Source organism: Chenopodium quinoa, unplaced genomic scaffold (assembly GCF_001683475.1).
Source record: "Chenopodium quinoa cultivar QQ74 unplaced genomic scaffold, ASM168347v1, whole genome shotgun sequence".
Taxonomy (NCBI): Eukaryota; Viridiplantae; Streptophyta; class Magnoliopsida; order Caryophyllales; family Amaranthaceae; genus Chenopodium; species Chenopodium quinoa.
The window spans coordinates 759,299-780,894 of record NW_018742205.1 but is presented as its reverse complement, the minus strand read 5'-3'; the positions used below and the strand labels follow the sequence as shown (position 1 = coordinate 780,894).

The window sequence follows — 21,596 nt, the reverse complement described above, 5'->3', positions numbered from 1 at the left end:
GAGTCAATTTATCAATTTATGGAAATGGACAAATAGATTTTCTCTCGTATATCCCGCGTCCACTCAGCCGCGTTAATCACCTATGTGAAACTCCATTTTCGCCCCTCGCTCATACTAGTAGTCTACCAGTTGGTGTATAAAAGAAACATTAAAGAAAATTACCTTTATCGGTATTGATATACGAGTACGCATCTTTAAGAGTTACTCTGTATGTATGAATAGAAGATGAAAAAAAAATGAGCAATTTAACCCAGAATAATGGCCAAAGAAAAATTAAAGAAATTAGAAAATTACCTTTATCGGTTTTATTATAAGCAGCTTTAAAAATTACTCTGTATATATGAGTAGAATAAGAAGCAAATATGAGTAATTTACACATGTAATAATGGCCTGATTTATACTAAAGTTGATTTTGTAACTATTGTGATCTTTCTAATTTCTAACTGCCACGTTTATTTAACCACTTAAAAAATGACACATAAAAATCTTTCCTATTTCTCCCACTTGTAGTATGACATCAAGGTTACAATTAATGTATTCTTTAACATCTGTCAGCTAATTACTGATTCAAGTTAATACCGTCAATGGATTCATAGCAGTTGTTTTTGCAAGCAATAATTCTCTTTTTCTTCACATGGTTTATGAATTGAGATTGCAATCTCAACTGATCAACTAATCAGTGTCACATTATTTCTTTCTACCAGTTAATTCAACCAATGGGTTCATGCCGCGTTATTTATTTCTCCTCACTAGTTATAAAATGTGAGATTTCAGTTATTGGATTCATGTCATACAATTTCTAGCTGTCTACATGTCAATACAACCAATGAATTTATGTCATGTTGTTTATAATGTAACGTCTCTCATTCATAGTTAACACCTGTTTCATGACTTGAGGTTTCAAAAATTAAAATCATGTGATGTTATTTCTGGTTATTTTTGCCAACACGATGTTCCTCACTTATTCTCATTTATTTTATGACCCTACATTGAAACTAATGGAATTGTGCTAATTTGTCTATAAGCGCACAATATTTCTCTAACATTCCCAGTCACATTTGACGATACATGGTGGATTTTGATTTCACTCTATCTTATATTGTCTTTCACATTTCCACTAAAACGATAATATATTCTTCTTTTATATGAAATTCAACCTCGTGCTTAGACATAACAATGGACAAGATTCATATTAGTAAAATTGCATGTCAAAGAGTGACGTTTTTGATTAAGGGTGAGCAATAATTCTAGATACCCAAAATTAAAACCCTAACCAGTTAGAAATTGACAATATTGGAACAATGGTTCAAATTCGAGTGATAAAGTTAAGAATTAGCTACAACTGGTTTGATTCCAGTTCCCAATTTTTGGTTAGAAACCAATCAAGTACTTGGTTATTGACAAATATTTTACAAAAAACATGTACCCGTGTTAAGTCTCCACGCATAATGTGAATAAAACACGGCAATAAAATACTTCTTACTTTTTTTTTAGCTAGAAAAATATTATTTTTTTAAATTGAATTTAGAATAAATGATAAATACACGCAGTTCATAAAAAGTAAAATAAAAAAAAAAAAAGTTGCAAAATAAATAAACTATAATTATGCGTAAGAAAAACACTAACTACACCAATTTTAAAATCGTATGTTGTTGTGATAAATTACTAAGTTTAAACGTTGTACCATTTTAAGAAATGTATACGATAGTACTATACAATTTTAATAAATACAAGTACGGTACTCGTATAAGGTTGTAAGAGGGTAAAATAGGAAATTCAAAAAGCGTTACGAAGAAGATTGAGGAGAGAGGAGGGGCTCTAGAAGTCAGCTGGCCAATAAGAAGATGACATGTAGGAAAAATGGTGAAAAACAAGAAGAGTGGCAAGAGTTGGGAGTTGGGACCCACTAATTGATGACGTGTTAATTGGAAGGAAAGTGTGACGAAGTATTAGAGGGAATTTTTCTCTCAATTTCATATTTAAATACAAGTACTCCAAGTATTTGTTTGTAATAATTTAACCAAATATTTTACTGTGGTTGTGCGGGACCCACTTAGAAAGAAGATAGTGACTGATGTTGATTTGACTATTTTCTGTCATTTTGATGGATTTTAATTCGGGCCCAAGGTATCCTACATTTTGGTGTATTCGGGTTTTGGTATTTGGCCCATGAATCATTGGATTTTTTTGTTACTCAGTAGTTTTTTTTTAAAAATAAATGGCCGAGGTATATTTTTGTTTCGAGTCCATAAGAAATCAAGCATTCATATGGATATTGTTCCATTAATTTGTTTTCTTCCTGGAAAATTCGATAATTGAAACATTTATCATATTTTTCGGGAGGCAAATCAAGCAGCAGATTGGATAGCAAATGTTGGTCATTTAATTAGTGATAGTATAGATGTTGTTCCTTGTAATAATTTTTCTTTATTTCCTATCATTTCTTCCGACGCATTAGGAATTCCCCTCGCAAGGAGGGTTTCCAAATGTTTTCTTTTTTTCTTACCATTGTAAAAAACAAACAAAAAAAAAAAGTAAGTTCAAATACAATATACTACAAATAAGTTAAAAACTTTAATTAGACAATTTTAGCATTTTGTGATAAGCAAGCTCAAAGTGAGTTAAATTGAACATGATTTAGGCCATGTTTGGTAAATGGCTTTTTGGTTAGCTTTTAGTTTTGGACTTTTTTATATGGTCAAACAACCAAAAAAAGTGTTTGGTAATTGGCTTTTCTGTTAGCGAAAAAGCTGGCTTTTAAGCCAAAATGAAAAAGCTGCTATGAGTAGCTTTTTTTGTTGGCTTCTGGCTTGTTGGCCCACAAATTATCTAATAAACAGCCAACCGTCAACAACTAAATTTATCAAACAATTTTATAAACAGTCAGCGTAAACAACCAATTTCAAAAGCTACTATAAACAGCCAAACATTCCAACTGGTCAAACAAGCCAAGTGATCCAGCCAACCGCCAATAGTCATTTTCCAAACAAGGCCTAAGTGTCTAGTAATTAAGTCAACAATCATCAAAATAAAATTAGGCCTTTTAGTTCATTTTTCTAAATTCAATTATGTCAAAAAAAACTAGAAATTTCAATATGATAGAGGTTCAACTTAATCTAAAAGACGAGTTTATACGATGAAATGGGGGAATGGCAGCACAGCGAAGGACAGAAGCAAAGAGTGATTGCAGAATATTTCCAAAACGTATTCTCTTCAGAAAATCCCAGAGGCTTTGACGAGGCTCTTGTAAGCATTGACAGGAAGATTACCCCTGAAATGAACCGGATTTTGGACTCTGCTCTTACCTCGGATGACATAACAAATGCTCTATTTCAAATGCACCCTACGAAGGCCCTAGGTACGGATGGCGTGCATGCCTTGTTTTTTCAGAAAATTTAGCATATTATTGGTCCTGATATTACTAATATTGTGAAAAATTGGTGGAATGGGCTTATTGACATTTCGGAAACGAATAGAACATGTGTAACTCTTATCCCGAAATGTAATGAGCCTCAATATGTGAAAGATTTCAGACCAATTAGCTGCTGTAATGTAATATATAAGATCATCTCGAAAATGATGGCCAATAAATTAAAAAACTGCCTTAATGCCATTATTTCTGAAAATCAAAGTGCTTTTGTGCCGAGGAGATTGATAACTGATAATGCCATGGTAGCTTTTGAAATCTTTCATGCTATGAAGAGAGGGGGTGAGGGGAGGAAAGGGTCCATAGCCTTAAAGATGGATATGAGTAAAGCTTACGACAGGGTGGAGTGGTCTTTCCTAGAGAGAGTGATGATCAAGTTGGTTTTTCAGAAGCTTGGGTGGATCGTATCATGGGATGTCTATCAACTGTATCTTTTTCCTTCAAGGTCAACAATGAAATTTGTGGAAATGTCATCCTTTCCTGGGGTTTAAGACAGGGTGATCCGATTTCCCCATACCTGTTACTTTTGTGTGCAGATGCTTTATCTGGTTTGCTTAATAAGGCGGCTCGGGAAAAAAGAGATCAGGGTGCTAATATTTGCAGAGGGGCTCCGAGAGTTTCTCATCTTTTCTTTGTAGATGACAGTATATTGTTTGCTAAAGCATGTCCTCAGGAATGCTTGAATGTAGCTGATATTATCAGAGTTTATGAACGAGCATCAGGCCAGAAAGTCAACTTAGATAAGACGGATATAGTTTTTAGCAAAAAGGTAATTGTGGAAAAAAGAGAAGAAATCACGCAGATATTGGGAGTTTGAGAGGTAAACAGGCATGAAAAGTATCTGGGTCTTCCTACAGTCATTGGCAAATCAAAAAAAAGCAATCTTTGTAGGGTTAAAAGAAAGAGTGTGGAAGAAATTGAATGGGTGGAAAGAAAAAATCCTATCAAAGCCGGGAAAGGAGGTGTTGATCAAAGCAGTTGCACAGGCAATCCCTACTTACATGATGAATGTCTTCAAGATTCCGGGGGGAATTATAGATGAAATTCATGGTCTGTTATGCAGGTTTTGGTGGGGGTTGACGGATGAGAGTAGAAAGCTACACTAGCAGAATTGGAAAGCACTTTGTAGACCAAAGAGCATGGGGGCATGGGATTTCGGGATTTGGAGTCTTTTAATCAAGCTTTGCTTGCAAAACAAGTTTGGAGGTTGCAAACCTCTCCAAACTCAGTGCTACACAGAATATTGAAAGCCAGATATTTTAAGCGTTTGTCGGTTTTGGAGGCTAATAGGGGTTATGACCCTAGTTATTTATGGCGAAGCTTGTGGGGTGCGAAGAATGTATTAAGAGATGGCTTGGCTTGGAAAGTGGGAAATGGCTGTAATATAAAGCTATGGAAAGACCCCTGGTTGCAGCAAGATGGAAAGCCCAAAGTCCTTCAAATTTCCAGCGGTGCTGATGAGAATATGCGAGTAAAGGACTTGATGGAGGATGATCATGCTAACTGGGATATAGAGAAGGTGAGAAACACTCTTGGCCTAGAGTATGTATCCACGGTACTATCTCTGCCCCTGCCGAAATATGAATGTGTTGATGAGGTGTTCTGGTTCCCAAATAAAAATGGCATCTATATTGTTAGATCGGGGTACTGGCTAGCATGTCTTGGCGCACATATGAGGTTGACACTCAAGCTTCTAGCTGGCATAGATTATGGCAGCTTAAATCACCCCCAAAACTCAAACATTTTCTTTGGGGTGCCATTAGGGGTAATATGGCAGTGAAATCAAGACTACAACAGCGTCACATTGTACAAGATAGTATATGCACGATATGTGGGCATGATGAAGAAACTGTCATACATGTGCTTTTCGAGTGTGAAGCAGCAAAAGCAATATGGGAGCATTGCAATCTAAAACAAATAATTGATGAAGCTCCTGCTGAATCTTTTACTGCAAGATGGAATTGGATGAACACAAGGCTGAATGAAGCTGAGGTATTGCGGGTTGCTGGCCTAATGTGGGCTAGGGGTGTGCATAAACAGGACCGGACCTGAAAACCGACCTGAACCGGACCTGTTGGGACCGGACCTGTAGATTCAGTTCCGGTCCCGGTCCTTGAAATTCAAGGTTTCCGGTTTCGGTCCGGATCAGGTCCAAAATCGGGGTTTTCAGGTCTGGACTTGAAACCCGATGATTCTTTTTTTTTTTTTTTTTTTTTTAAAACAAAATTTCAAAAATCAAAACAGGTCTATTCAGGTCCATATACAGGTCTATGCAACAGGTCTATATACAGGCCCAAAAAAATTGTGATTGATAATTTGGGATTGTATGTAATTATTAAATTATGCAACAGGTCTAAAAATCATAAAACAGGTCTATATACAGGTCCAACAGGTTATTTATTTTAAAAAAAAATGAAAAAATAACAAAGCAGGTCTATTCAGGTCCAAACCCGGACCGGACCTGATTTTTCAGGTCTGACCCGGAATCGGACCTGTTGAATCAGGTCCGGTCTCCGGTCCTCAAAATCCCCTAATTCAGATCCCGGTCCCAACAGGTCCGGTCCAATTCCGGTCCGGTTTTGGACCGGTGAACACCCCTAATGTGGGTAGTGTGGAGGTGCCGTAATCTCAGAGTGTATGAAGGAACTACACCTAATCCAGTAATGTTGGCGACGAATTTCTGTAAGTTTATAGAAGACTATCAATATTACGCTTAGAGGGTGTACTACCGTGCTGCTGTTAATGAGAGCAGAAGTGATGTTAAATGCATTCCCCCCAAACCTGGCATAGGTAAAGCAAATGTTGATGCCCATATAGGACAAGAAGGTCGTGCTGGACTTGGAGTTGTGCTGCGTGATAAAGATGGTTATGTGCTGCTAACTGCTACTAGGAGGATTACTCAACTGAACCCGGAGATTGCTGAAGCTATGGCTGTCAATTATGCCGTATCGATCCATAGATTTGGATATGATCATGTCTGGATCGAGTCAGATGCCTGTAATATTGTCAATGCCATTAATCATAGAAAACAGGTGCTACCCCGGTGTTCCATGTGTTTGATGAGATATGGTGTGATAGTTGCTCATTTAATACGTGTTTATTTTTCCACGCAAAGCGTAGTTGTAATACTGTTGCCCACCTTGTTGCTAGGGGTGATACAGGTGAGTGTCAAGAACTTATTCATCTTGATACGTTCCCTCAAAGCATTGTAACTTTGGCCTCATTAGATCTTTCCATGAATTAATATATTACACTACCTTTGCCTTTCAAAAAAAAAAAAAGACGAGTTTATATACTCTACCACGGCCCATCACTTGAGACGTGAGAGCCTTTAATGGTTGAAGCCCATAATCGGTTTATAAACTCTATCACAAACCCTAACCAAGAGAACTAAATACAATATAATTGTACAGATAATGTGTAAATTTCTACCATACCTCACTTCTTTAATAAACTTAATTTATAATCTTATTCAAAAAGTAGATAGATCCAGTCTTACACACGATAAAAACAAAAATTTATAACGTATCAAGGTACACCTTTCTTTAAAGAGAGATGATCATTTGAGTAATTTTATGTGGTGTACCTACCTTTATTTTCAAGTGTATATAAAAAAGAATCTCGACGATAATTTGGTACTTATATTTATCCCTCTAGCCATGGGCGGAGCTAGAAGGGGACATGTGGGGACACTTGTCCCCCATTTTCAAAAAAAAAAATTTTAAAAAAAAAAAAAAATTTTAAAAAAAAAAATGCAATTACAGTGCTCTGTTGCGACATTTGCCAGCCAAACCCTAAGTTTTTCAATTTTCAATTTCTCTCTCTTCGATTCGCCCTCGCCTGTCGCCTAGCCGGCTCGCCGTGACGCCGTCCACCGTTCGCCGGCAGTTCGCAGCAGTGACGAGGTTCAACAGCCGCCCTTGAGCCTTCGTCCTTCGTGACTTCGTGTCTTCGTGACTTCGTCATATGCATAAGCATAACACATTTGCTGTAAATCTGGATTTCAATGGAGGTATGAATCAATGAATGTATGATTAATTGAATAATTGATTACTTGTTTTGTTGTTTAAATGTTTAATTGTTTAAATTTACAGTAAATCTGAAATTCTGAATTTCATATTTTTATTACTTGTTTAAATGTTTAATTGTTTATATTTTTATTGTGAATTTGTCATTTGTGGCCTTGTGGGTATTGATTATTGAATAATTTGAATTGATAAATGATTATTGATTTATATTTGTTTGATTGTTTCCCCTGTTAGAGTTTTTGGTTGTTTTTGTGAAATGTGAATTTAAATTATTAATTATTGTAAATTATTGAAATGTGTAGTTGAATTAGAAATTTAAAATCTTAGCCTCTTAGGTTTTGTTATTATGTAATGATGTGGATTGTGGTCTTGTGGAAATTGATATATAATTTTCAATTTAACTAGGAAATATCAAAAGATTCACCAAATTCAAACAAATCAAAGGCAACTAAACAACCCGATCTTCGACAATTCTTGTTTAAAAGAACGAGACTCAATGAAAATGAGTCCAATAACTCACCTTCAGTTAGCTCCCCTCAAAGTCAAGAAAATAGTATGGAAATGGGTGGTTCAAGTAATAGTAATGTACCATTAGAGGAAGATTTGGTGTATGATGTTGAACTTCTTCCTCATGATCCGGGAAAAAGAATAAACATTATGGATTACCCCGCAAATGAACGAAATGCTGTTAGGAGGGGTTATATTCTTAAAAAACCTTGCCAACCAAAAACTCATGTCTTCCCTACAAGACAAGTGTCTGGTTTGCGTCGCTTTAGTGTTCATTGGTTCAACAAATGGGATTGGCTTGAATATAGTATTGAAAAAGATGTTGCATTTTGTTTTGTATGTTACTTGTTCAAGAATGAAGTTGGTATTAAACCGGGGGGTGATGCATTTGTTGATGGAGGGTTTAGGGCATGGAATAAACCGGAAAGATTTGAGAAGCATGTTGGTGGAATTAAAAGTGCTCATAATCTTGCTTATGAGAAATATGTGAATTTAAGAGATGAAAAAAAGAAATCAATCTTGAATGTGATTGACAATGCAAGTGATGTGATTAAAAGTGAATATTTTATCCGCTTGAAAGCATCTTTATCTTGTTTAAGATTTCTTTTGGGGCAAGGTTTGGCATTTCGTGGACATGATGAAAGTGGGGAGTCATATAATAGGGGTAATTTCCTTGAGCTTTTGAAGTGGTTAGGAGAAAAGGTTGAGGAAGTAAGGATACATACTCTTGAAAATGCACCTAAAAATTGTCAAATGACTTCCCCTCCTATTCAAAAGGACATTATTAACTGTTGTGCCAAAGAAACAACTAGGTGCATAATAGAAGAAGTTGGTGATGATTACTTTGCTATATTGGCCGATGAGTCAAGTGATGTGTCCCAAAAAGAACAACTAGCTCTTGTTTTGCGTTTTGTTGATAGAGATAGTGGAAAGGTAATGGAGCGATTTTTAGGCATTGTTCATGTTGCTAATACTACCGCTTTAACTCTTAAAGATGCAATCATGTCTTTACTTGTTGAACATTCATTGAGCCCATCTATGATAAGAGGGCAAGGGTATGATGGAGCTAGCAACATGAAGGGTGAAATAAATGGCCTTAAGACTTTGATTATGAATGATACTCCAAGTGCCTACTATATACATTGTTTTGCTCATCAACTTCAACTAACATTAGTTGCCGTTGCTAAAAAGAATGATAGTTGTGGTTGGCTTTTCGAGATACTTGGAAATTTGTTGAATGTGGTTGGAGTTTCTTGCAAGAGAAGAGAAATGATTCGTCAAGATCAAGCTCAAGAAGTTGCTCGAGCCTTGGATGTTGGGGATATTGTGAGTGGATCGGGTTTAAATCAAGAACTTGGTTTGAGTAGGCCCGGGGATACTCGTTGGAGTTCTCATTACAAGTCACTTTTAAATGCCATCCTCTTATTTCCTACAATTATTAAGGTGCTTGTACAAATTGGGAAGCATGGTGCATCGGAAGATAAGTTCAAAGCTCAAATTGTTTTAGGACAATTAGAGTCATTTGACTTTATTTTTGTTGCTCACTTGATGTTGACTATTTTTGGATACACTAATGATTTGTGTGTTGCTTTGCAAAGAAAGGAGCAAGATATTGTAAATGCCATGGAACTTGTCACTTATACAAAAACGGTGTTGCAAAAAATGAGGGAGCGAGGATGGGATACTCTCTTAAACAAGGTAACTTCATTTTGCACTAAACATGGTGTTGTTATTCCCACTATGGATTCTCTTTATGTTCCTCATGGAAGATCAAGACGTTTTGTTGAAGAAGCAACAAATGAACATCATTTTCGGGTTGGAATTTTCTTAAGACTAATTGATTTGCATCTTCAAGAACTTGATGAACGATTTAATGAGAGGAATATGGAGTTACTATTATGTATGGCTTGTTTAAGTCCTAAAGATAACTTCTCATCCTTTGATAAAGATAAGGTACTTAAACTTGCCTCTTTTTATCCCGAAGAATTTTCAAGCTTTGATTTGATGGCTCTTGAATATCAACTTGATGTATTCATGGAGAATATGCTAAATGATGAAAGATTTCAAGGTTTAAATGACCTTAATTCTCTTTCTATGATGCTTGTTAAAACCAATAAGCATAAGACTTTTCCTCTTATTCATTTGCTTATCAAGTTGGTGTTGATTCTTCCCGTTGCCACGGCAAGTGTTGAAAGAGTGTTTTCTGCAATGACATGTGTCAAAAACAAGTTGCGAAATAGCATGGGTGATCAACTTATGAATGATTGTTTGGTCACTTTTATTGAGAAGGATGTCTTCTTACGAGTTTCCGACGAAAAGATTATTGATCGATTTCAAAGTATGAAGACTCGAAGAATGAACTTGTAATTTTAATGTAATGTTTATGTAATTTTTTTCATCATTTTGAATTGTATGACTAAGTATATATTTGTATTTTGAAATTTTAATATTAAGTATTAACCAATTTGTGTGTGAGTTTTTTTTTTTGTTTTTATTTTTTGTTAAGCTTTTCGTAAGTTAAGCATTTTGTCCCCCCAAGTTGAAAATCCTGGCTCCGCCACTGCCTCTAGCTAGTCTATTCATTGAGATCTATGTTAGTAATTAATGTTACATAATTCATATCCTTTAATAATTGATAGTGCTCACCCAGTCATTCTAATTATAACTAAATATGAAAACTTATTTAAACTTATTGAATCATAAGTATAGATACATAAGTTAAAAAATCGGGAATAGAACCATTAACGGTTACCTAACGTGCATGATTACACAAATTAAGATATTTCTACACCAAAAACCATCAACTTTCGAGTAGTTGTGTAGTACAAGTGTACAACATGAGATAGATAATTCATAATTCTATGGTACTACACTATATCCTGTTTTGGAGTAGTATAGTAGTGTGAACATGAACGTGGAAAAAAGCAAAAAAAGACAAAGCCACTAGAGACGCTTAACCATGCATGCACGCAGTATATAGCCACTCCACTATCTAGAATTGTAGATCAGCCAACTTACACACTTCTTCTTGATTTAAAGCACAAGGAAAAAACCAACAAAAAAGTACGTAAAGATTTCTTGGAGAATAATAACACCATTTCCTAGGCAATATTTTTAATGAAGAAGATAGTATTAAAGCAACATTATCGCAATATTTTAATTAGAACAAGTTAATATTAAAGCAACATACCATACTGTACTTTATTAGTTCCTTCATTTTAATTTAGTTGCCCTATTTTCTTACGGTATATATGCAGAATGTCTAAATTTACTTACTGATTTCTTTTATATTATAACTTATAAGAGTAATTTTTATATATATATATATATATATATATATATATATATTTATATATATATATATATATATATATATATATATATATATATATATATATATATAACCTCTGTTTCTTATTTTTTTTTACAACAAAGGGTCATATATGTAAAATATAAAAAAAATTATTTGTTGCAATCTTGCAAATAATAAAAACGGAGGTAGTACGTAAGTATACCTCTATTTTTTTTTTTCGGATTTTGTTTATGACTAATTGACTACAGATGATACTCTCTCTATCCCAATTTTTTTTGCTCCATTTGACTTTTTACGGTCTCCAAAACACGACTTAGAACGCATATATCTTCATTTTCATACATGTAAAAATTATAAAAACATGATATTAATAATATATGCAATGTACCGAATCTAACAAAATCATTCATGACTATGTTATCTTTTGTACATTAACGATAATTTACGGTCAAAGTTTACAAAGTTGACCCAAAAAATAACAATAGGACAAAAATAAATGGCGGGAGGGAGTAATTAACTAGATTGAAGTGGAGAAAATATTATGGAGTATAGAATACTCGTATAATTTTAGTTTTGAAATATTATTATATTGTGGGCCCCACTTTCTATAGTTTTAGCCATTAACGATTGTTGATGATAATGCATGTTGTTGCATGGATCTTTTTACTTTCTGGACGATTCTTATCTCAAATCTCTCTCACCCGTACGTACATAAACCAAACCTCTTTATATATATATATATATATATATACATTATACTGTATGATTATTTTTAAAATTTCCTCTTTACAGTCCTTTTTATTTTACGTTCTTTCTGCTTTAATTAGTCGACAACGCCCTTTTTCTTACTTTACATAGTTGAATGTTGAACTGTTCCAATATCTAATTTTCCTCATCTTTTGGGTTGAATGTTCAGTGAATTTAGGATCATGTTCCATTCTTGTTATGTGGATTCTTATTCATGGAATTATTCATTGCGAATTGTGTTGATGCTAGATAGTTTATGTTATCTATACCGTGTTCGATACATTTGTGTATTAGTACGTATAGAATGGACTAGTAAACACTATATATTACATGTAATAGGAATTCCTCTAGTAAGGAGAGTTTCCCAATGTTTTATTTTTCTTACCTTTTGTTTAAAAAAAAAAAAAGAAGTTGTCATAGCTTCCTTCTATTTAGAAATAAACCTTAATGGGTTATTTTTGGATCGATATAAATGATAGATCGTGAAAGTGAGGAAGGAGTTGGTGAGGGATGAAGTCGGAAGGAGAATGGATTAATTAGGTTTTGTATATTACTTCGTACTCCGTACATGCTAAATGAGCTACTAATTTTGGTTGCTTTATTTTATATTGAGTATTCTTCTTAAAGAAAAAAAAGGTACTATATGTGTTTTTTTTTGTAATAAATGTTAACGCCAAATTGCCAATACAACCATAATTACATGTCAATGTCTAGCGTTTCTTGTTGGTTAGATACTTGAATTGTAGAATGATTTAATTGAAAAAATGTGCATATTAGGTTGACTTAAAATTAAATATGGATATTGTTTCAAAAAAAAAAATATTTAATATCGATATATGCTAAATTGCTAATATGTGGCAGCCATAGTGGTTGGAATTTTAATGGCACAAACTAATTGTATAGAAGATGGACTACAAAGGATCGAATTATCACCAAATGAAATTGCATTGCCTTTTGGTGCAATATTAACAAAATCTGGTATGAATTATACACGCTACCTACAAAATCTTACAGTGGCTGCAGAGCTGATTATACACACATTTACAGTATACAACATCTGTCCCCTATTCATCAAACGGTATGCTTCCACGTCTTTCCTTGTATCCGTTCACCAGTTCGATCAGAAATCTCAGCACAAATCTGTACCTGAACTGACCAAGCATGAGCCTATTGCACTAGCATTGACGATCTCTCCGTCCTGGGATTGAAAGTCAAATCCATTTACTAAAACAAAACATGCTTATGAGATCATGCTATTACTCATCCTCTGATATATCGTCCATGAATAGAGGTCTACCAGGGTATGGTTGAATTTAAGCTTAAGAACATACACATCATAGTCACCAACAAAAAGTAGAGTGTTCCATTATGCATTAATCCTCCTATGTATTCTGCTCATTGAATCTCATGCTGAATTGCTGAAACCTCTTTTATTGCAGTTTTTGTCATAAAATCTGAGAGCATGGCATTCGTACAGGTGAGAACACTACAGTGAGCCGAGCATGGTCAGACAATGAGTAGTCTTCAGGCCACATCCCTTTCTCGACTTCAGTGGGGAAGAGAACTGCATTTTTAACGCTGAACCCAATAGCTTGCACCGTGTCATTGACATCACAGCCATGGACACTTCCATCATCATCCGTGTCTTCTGAATTCCAGATTCTTTCCTGCAATAATAAGCAGCTTGCAATATAAGAACATCAAACATAGGAGATAGATTGGTTTCATAATGACTATTAGTCTCTACTCTCTAATCATTAACAATGATACAAATTCCATTACATGGGTCTGTACTTTGCCAAATTGCAGATCAGATTTTTATGTGTTAGTAAGTAGTAACACCAAGGTCACCTTTTAACTTAGCAAGTTAGCATGAAAGTCCAATGTGAGCAAAAGTACAGTGTGTTTTAACCTGAAATTCACTGTAATCGAGAACTCCATTTCCATCAATATCTGCCTGAACCCACAGGTCCTTCATCTCTTCCTCACTAAGTCCGTAAGGTTGGCCAGCTAAATTTAGCTGCAAAAGCAGAAAGATCAGTTACAAATGTACCAGAGGGCCGAGAGGGGGGTGGGGAGGGGAATGAGCTTGATGTTGAAAGCCTATCATTACCTGTCTAAGAGCCTCACAGAAACATGAGTAAGTTATATAATCACTCCTGCTATCAGCCTTTATAAAGGCAAATGCATCATAAGCTGTCAATGAAGCTCTCCGAAGTAATGACTGTAAAGAAACAGATTGCCAATTAGATACATAGCTGAAAACTGCAACCTTATTTGCAAGCTTATCCTAAATAAAGTACTGAACTTTAGTTTTTTTATTCATTTAGTTGAGAACATCGACAATCCAGATGACTAGAGCTACAGTGAGATGCAACAAAATCAATATATCAGAGTAGTTCACCAAGTTAGATCATCATAATCAACTGATAATTATGGTCTCTGAATTTCACAATGTTATTCAACAATCAAATCATGCTGTATTCAATTAAAAAAAGTCAAAGCATCAAATCATAACACTATCCTAACAATTTAGAAAGTGTTTTGACAAAGATATTCAATATATAGATGACTAGTTCAAGAATTTTGACAAAGATTTTCATTATGATTAATTACAATTTTTGGTTTGACATTTAAATTTTGCTCTTTCATAATTTTCCAACAAAAATCCCACACTAGCCAAAACTTATTGAATTTCGTTAGCCATATATATACCTTATTACCTTTAATCCTTAGTGTGCAGACATACAGAGAATTCTAACCCCCAATCCTTTTAATGCATTCACTATAATAATTTCTTGAAACAGAAAGATAAGGAATTGGTAATCAAAGCAATTACAGTCTAGACATACAACCTGCATTTAAGACACATAAAGAAAATAATATATAAAAATTACAAAGTAAAATGAAGCAGGCATTCAACCTTGAACATGCTAAATACTGTCTCATTCCAGCTTGTCTTGAGAATCTTCCGGCACTTGTTTGGGTTAAGAAGCCATATGAAATCAACCCCGCAGATGTTTCCTCGGTGATTGCGATGGCTAACCCACTATGTTTAAGAAATGAGCATGAGAAAAGGAAGAACACCAGTTACAGCTGCATATACAAGAAGAAACATTTATTTATGAAATTATTTAGGTGATGATCACCTTATGAGCATCAGCATCCGTGTACTGATGAGCAGTGTCATATGATGAGACAAACCCTTGAGATCTTAGAAACTTGTAAACATGTCCACGTTTGCTGCCATTCCAATCACTGCAACAAAAACAATTGTGTTCAATCTTCAATGTAGTACCAAAAACTGTAAATCCTTTCTTTCAGAAAAAAAAAAAAAAAAAAAAACTGCAAATCCTTAGTTGCAAAAATGTACAAATGTAAGAAGCTTACCCACAGAGTAGGATAGGCATGGGGTTCAGCTTAAATTCTTTCTGGTAAGATTCTACATTTTGTAGGATCTCATAAACCTGAATATTACATATTTTCATGATTAGAAGCTTGTAATAGTCAAGAAACAACCATGCCAACCATTTTAAATACAACATACTTGGTGCAATCTCACTAGACAGAGACTCGAATCATGAGGAAACAATAAGTGAGTGTTCACTATGAGAATCTCTTGTCGAACATTTGTGCTTCTATTTTGATAGAAAGGGTTAACTAATTCAACATGTAATAACTGAGCAACACGATCTCCAATATCATTCAGTAGCAAATCTCGGTGATTAATAACTTTAAAATAATCTTGATGTACTGCGGTCAGCAGACCTACATTTTCCAGAAAAAAACACCACAGGGTCTCAGTCAGGAGGAAAAAAAAACACAAAAATTATATTGTCAGCGCTTAGCAGCACCGTAAGCAATCTAAGCATACATACCAAAGTAGGACTACAAAGTACTATAGTCAATTAGTCATTGTTTATTTTACTAGTTGATGGAAAGTGGTAATATAACACAATTTTGTATTATGCAGCAGTAGATGACAATATTTTCGCTGGACATTACCACCAACCACTGCTGTAATGGAATACAATACCCAAATCATGCAAATAATTTCAATTTATTAATGGCAACACCACATGAATGTGACGTTGCAAACGTGATTTACCACCGGTCCACCGCCTTTATCTTCCCTACCAAATACCAACTCCTTTAGTCTTTGTATTTCCACCTCTCAGTTTTCCAAACAGCAACTTGGACGGGATGGTTGAGAATCTAACGTAATGATCATGTAAATGAAATACAAGAAACAAGTTTCACTCCACCCTATTACAGTATTACCAGTACTATACCATATAACTCACAAGAAAAAAAAATCCCATTATCATCATAATTCAAGGCAAACTATCTAGCTAGGACGACTACAGAATAAACGTTTGACATTCAACAGCATGAATTAAAAGAACAATAGCATATGTTTGACATCCAAAAATGTGAATTAAAAGAGCAATAGCATACCGTCTCCACGATTGTTCGTTCGTGCTAGCTGGAAATTATTGTAACCAGCATCACCAAGCCGCTTTTCATACATACTGACAAGTTCTTCATTACCAACCCAAAACTCCTAAACATGGCATAAAAATCACAAGAATTAGCACCTCAATAGACCAATAACAAATTGCAAATGCACCATAAACAGACCATTAAACACAAGACATGAAAATGCCACCAACCTGAAGACAAATAATAGTAGATCTCTCACACAACAGCCAATCTAATATCCTTTGATTTCTAGCTAGCCAAAATGTTCTGTAATCGCTCTCACGGCCGTCTTGATCCTGTTACCTCCCCGAAAACAATACGAAAATCAGCAGTAATCAACAGAAGACCAACTGAGAATGCAATTACCAACAATATAATGAACATTATAATTCATAATAAGAACTATATCATAAAATGCAAATATACAAACCTCATCACTCAGCCTTTTGTAGATTGGAGCAAGGATATTAAATGTAGTACATGTAATACATTGATCTGTAATTGATGAAGCAATTGCATATCTCCCAATTCTCGAAATTCTTCCCTTTAACATACTTTTTCTTCTTACCATTCCTAATTTCTCACCCTTATCTTCTTCTCCAATTACTTCCAGCGCAACAAACAACAAAATTCGATGCTCCTTACCTAAAATTCCAATTAAACCAACATACATAAATTTTATTATAATTGAAGTTTAATATTTGTTTCAAAAGCAATCAAACCCAATTCAATATTTATAACAAACATACCCAGAAACATATATTCATCATTAAAACTTCATATACAAGCCATATTATATCACTAAAACATCACTCCAATGTCAAATTATATACAATTACACACATCCCAAAGCGACCCATAAACAAACACCTTATATGCAATCCAAAAACGCAGAAAAATAACAAAAACACCTCAAACCCATTAAACCCAATTGCGAAAAAATGCCCCCCTTAATAAAAACAAAAACAAAACAAAACAAAAAAAAAATCTCAAAAAAAATGGCTTTTCCCTCACCTAGAGGATTCTTCAAACAGCAAGAAATCGTCTTTAATTAATTACAGTATAATTAGCAACAACAAAAAATCAAAAAAAGTTGCAGAAATTATTTTCTGGGTTTTTGATTCTTAGATAATTGCTTAAAAATAGGAAAACTGGGAACTTTTTCGAGATTTTGGGGAAAAATATACAGAATATAGAGAGAAAGAGAAATTAGTTGCCGGCCTATTTAAGTTAAGAGAGAGAAATTAAAAGAGGGAAGAAGATTTAATTGTATTCTGTAAAAATATAATTAACTGAAATACCGGTACCAATGTTCTTCTACAAATTGGTCTCTTTTTAAAGATAAGAACAGAGTAATTAATGAAGTCTCTTTCTTAATCTTAGGATAAATTTGATTGACTGCTTAATAGGTTTAATAGTGATTTATATGGCTATATTTATACGTATAAATACTATAAATCTAAAATTAAATTTTTTTGTAAAAAAAAAAATAAAATTTATAAAACCTACTTGTATAAATTAATAAATTCTTTTTTGGCTTTTTTGGTTGGATAAATGGACCATGTTACTTGAGCGTTAATTAATGATTATAGACTCTAATGCCCAAGTATTTCTCCTACTTTAATCATATGTAATGTTATCTTAGGAATAGTATGAATGTAATAAATATCTTGGAATGTTTGTTTGATAAAAAATACATACTCCTAGTTTTTGAGTACTTGCTCCATTTCTTCATGTGCGAAGTCTTAGGAGAAATTGGAGAAAGTAATTAAAATATGAAGGTAGTGGGGTAAGTAAAAGAATAAAAATTGTAAAAAGCAAAAGTAGTTGAGAGAATTGTAAGAGATAAAATATAAAATTAATAAAATATGATTTATGTTGGGTCACTAGTTGAGAGAAATGAATTAAATAATGTAAAAGCCTTCCAAATAAAGAAATGGAGCAAGTATTTTCAAAAACGGCTGAAAATGAAAAAAAGAGCAAGCATTTAAAAATGGAGGGAGTATGAGTAAAATGCTAGAAAGATATTTGTTAACAAAAATTTTATAAAACTGATCTTGATTAGCTTAATTAGTTGGTTAAAGAGCAAGTGATGGTATTCTATACCTTATACCTAAGATTGATCTTTAGATATGTATGTTCATATAAGTTTGGATAAATTTATTTGATATAAAATTTTTTTGGATAAATTTACATAAGGATTACCCTAACCCAATCCATAACTCAAATAAGTTATGGGAAGTGCATATATATGATAATATGAACCGTGACAAATGGTTTATGAATGTATATAATGTGTTTCCTATAATTCAATAAAAATGTTTTCCAAGTAACATTGCCCTAATTAAGTAGTGGCCAATTGATTTCGGTGGGAAGTTTAACAATATTCAATTTATGAAATCTCCAATGACAAGTCTAAAAGGAATACTTCATATATGTGAAAGAGAGTGCAACGTTTGGTTGGGATCCATCTTATCTTAAGTTGTTCAACATGGAAGGAGAAGGTTAATGCCTAATTGACTATTCTCTTCAATACAATCCAGTGTTATTAACTTATAAATTTATTTATAGATTTATGATAGATCGACCACCACAAAGTAAGACTCGTGTAAGAGTACAAATTCATTAAACACTTTATTTTTTTTTTATAAAAAACCGACAAAAGTTTACTATTTCAATGTATTATTGTTAAATTATCGCCTTAACTGGAATTGAATTATCTGAAGGCAATGCATGTGTATTGTAATAAAAGTGCATATACTTTATATACAAGTATTTTTTTTCACTACCCTATCCACCCATGCATGTGTATGAATTGGAGCATTTTGAAAGGAAGCTTTAGATTGGTGAATAATGTTGGTTAATCATAGATGCATTTTCCTAAGACATGATTATAAAAACTAATGTAAAAGTGATATTTAACTTTGAATTTCATAACAAAATTATGTTTTGATCAGTTTTATTAATGCAATATTCATGCATGGAGTAGTAAAGCTTAATTAGTTCATCAACTTTCCATTACATTTGCTTCTTTGTCTTGCACATTTTAATTGTTTAAAATCTTATTTATGATTAACATAATCAAGTATGCTATTGCTTTATGGTGACAAGTCTAAGACAATAAGCTACCCTCGTGAATAATGTTTTGATCTCCTTCTATCTTTAACAACCCGAAACTTAAAGCATAATGATTTCCTTTTTACTATGGATCTTTTTGGTTACTTCATCTTAAGCTAAGATCCTTAATTTCGGTGATTTTAATTCAAGAACATATTTTTTTAAATTGTAGAATGTGCCTTTTGGCTTTTGCTATAGTCGAAACGATAAAATAGAAAAAACATGTTCATTCTTTTGCTTATTGTCCAATATACATGATGTGCTAGCTCAATTGTCGCATTCTATATGTAGGACTCTAGGAGTAGTTTAAAATGCCAAATAAACCACAAATATATTTCTCCTTTTCAGCCAAGTGTTGATCAATCAAATAATAATCACACAAAACATGGAGTGTATAATTAATGTGTATGTGTTACATCATCATCCGTAGACTCGTAGTAATAACCAACTCTGCAACAACAAGTGTCATCATGCATCATCTCTGATAATAACAACGTCATCACCGCATGTACTTTCAATCTAGGCAACACAGAATCATTCAAAGATGAAGCAATAGCCTTTCATGGCGGCATGCCGGACGTCTAACTAGCAATTAACAGCACACCAAATATATTTTGGTATGATTAAAGGAGACAATCTATGATTATTATCAAATCAGGGCAAGATGCTCAAGAAGCTCCATGGCAAAATAATCACATAATCGCAAATATTTGTTTCATTTTATGACACTTTGACAATTGGAATATTCGACACATCTAAGCTACCGAGAATCAAACTAAGAAGGTCAGTTAGTTTCAAATTATTTGGATATTATTGTTTTGGCAATAACTTGTCTCCCATTACTTATCTGATGCATTAGGTGTTTTCTTCATAAGAAGGGACTTCTAATGTTCCTATTTTCTCCAAAAAAAACTAAATAAAAAACCAACTAGAATAGTATTCGACATCGAGTCATTTAAACGAGGTAAGGTTTTATAATGTTTATTTTAATATTCATATGTTTGCCACACCAAATAGATTAGAATTCAAATACACAAATTATGTCAACTATGTTAATAGCAAATTGATTGCCAAACTTGGGATTTTTAAAACGGTGGTCAAATTGTTACAATTATTTTGACAAAGATAAGTACAAAGTATCCAAGTTCAAACATTGTAGTTTATTAGTGGTTAAATTACATGTTATTTGTACATTTGGACTTAAATCTAATTTTTTTTCAATATATTTTTAATTACTTATCAAAAGCACAAGTTGCATAGTTTGCTTGTCAAATTGTTGAGCTTTCAAGATGTAGATATACAATATACAGTCCAATAAGTGGCTAAATATAAAGTTTATTCAAACTTAAAGCAATAAAAAAGCAAATTAGTATAATTTGACATGAGAAAAGTTAGGTAACAAGAAAAAGGTTACACTTTAATAAATCACTTTCTGTGCTTATTACTGTATCAACTTTGTTGCAGACTTTGCACTTTTGCAGCCACCCACAAACAACTTGCTTTGAATAACTGATTACTGCAACTAACAATTGCACGCACGGATAATAATGATGATTCTCCTTTTGGTTCCGTGTGATTAAGGAGATTAATCATTTATGTTATGAAAATTTCTCCTCCTAATCGATCACATATTATATTATATTATATTATATATAGTGTAAAATTTATAGGCGAGCTCGATCTATACCCTTATATGATGTGATGACCAAAAACTGAAAATTGTCTTGATATGAAATATCAATGAGTCTTGAATTAATTGTGATCTTTAATTGATCAATAGACTCTTTTAAGTACTCGTACTTCCTCCCCTTTTCCACAAACATCTTCTCAATTTTTACGACTTGGTATATGAATTTACAATAGTTGAGTTGGTCAATATATAAATATATCTATAGATATTAACAATTAAAATGAGAAGCAACTATGAAGAAGTAACGGCAAAAATGACAATCAACAAATAACGGATGAAGTAATA

At 33.5% G+C, this 21,596-nt stretch overlaps 2 protein-coding genes across 5 annotated transcripts; one reads left to right on the top strand and one right to left on the bottom strand.

Annotated features, from left to right (window-relative positions):
• Nucleotides 1-8,016: 8,016 nt before the first annotated feature.
• On the top strand, nucleotides 8,017-10,329 carry LOC110726107 (zinc finger MYM-type protein 1-like). Its single transcript, XM_021905569.1, has one exon. The coding sequence runs from the start codon at nucleotides 8,017-8,019 to the stop codon at nucleotides 10,327-10,329; it is 2,313 nt and encodes a 770-aa protein (XP_021761261.1).
• Nucleotides 10,330-12,889: 2,560 nt separating this feature from the next.
• LOC110727399 (uncharacterized calcium-binding protein At1g02270-like) lies at nucleotides 12,890-17,910 on the bottom strand. 4 transcript variants are annotated; one of them, XM_021906970.1, is made up of 11 exons: nucleotides 17,519-17,910; nucleotides 16,935-17,149; nucleotides 16,696-16,800; nucleotides 16,481-16,586; nucleotides 15,570-15,790; nucleotides 15,413-15,489; nucleotides 15,172-15,280; nucleotides 14,946-15,071; nucleotides 14,136-14,246; nucleotides 13,935-14,042; nucleotides 12,890-13,689 (listed from the first exon to the last, which is right to left on the bottom strand). In XM_021906970.1, the coding sequence occupies exons 2-11, from the start codon at nucleotides 17,073-17,075 to the stop codon at nucleotides 13,468-13,470; spliced, it is 1,326 nt and encodes a 441-aa protein (XP_021762662.1). In that variant the 5' UTR covers nucleotides 17,076-17,149; nucleotides 17,519-17,910; the 3' UTR covers nucleotides 12,890-13,467. The 4 variants fall into 4 exon arrangements, with proteins under 4 accessions (XP_021762662.1, XP_021762665.1, XP_021762671.1 ...); XM_021906973.1 differs by having other exon boundaries at nucleotides 17,806-17,901; XM_021906979.1 differs by having other exon boundaries at nucleotides 17,812-17,896.
• Nucleotides 17,911-21,596: the final 3,686 nt, after the last annotated feature.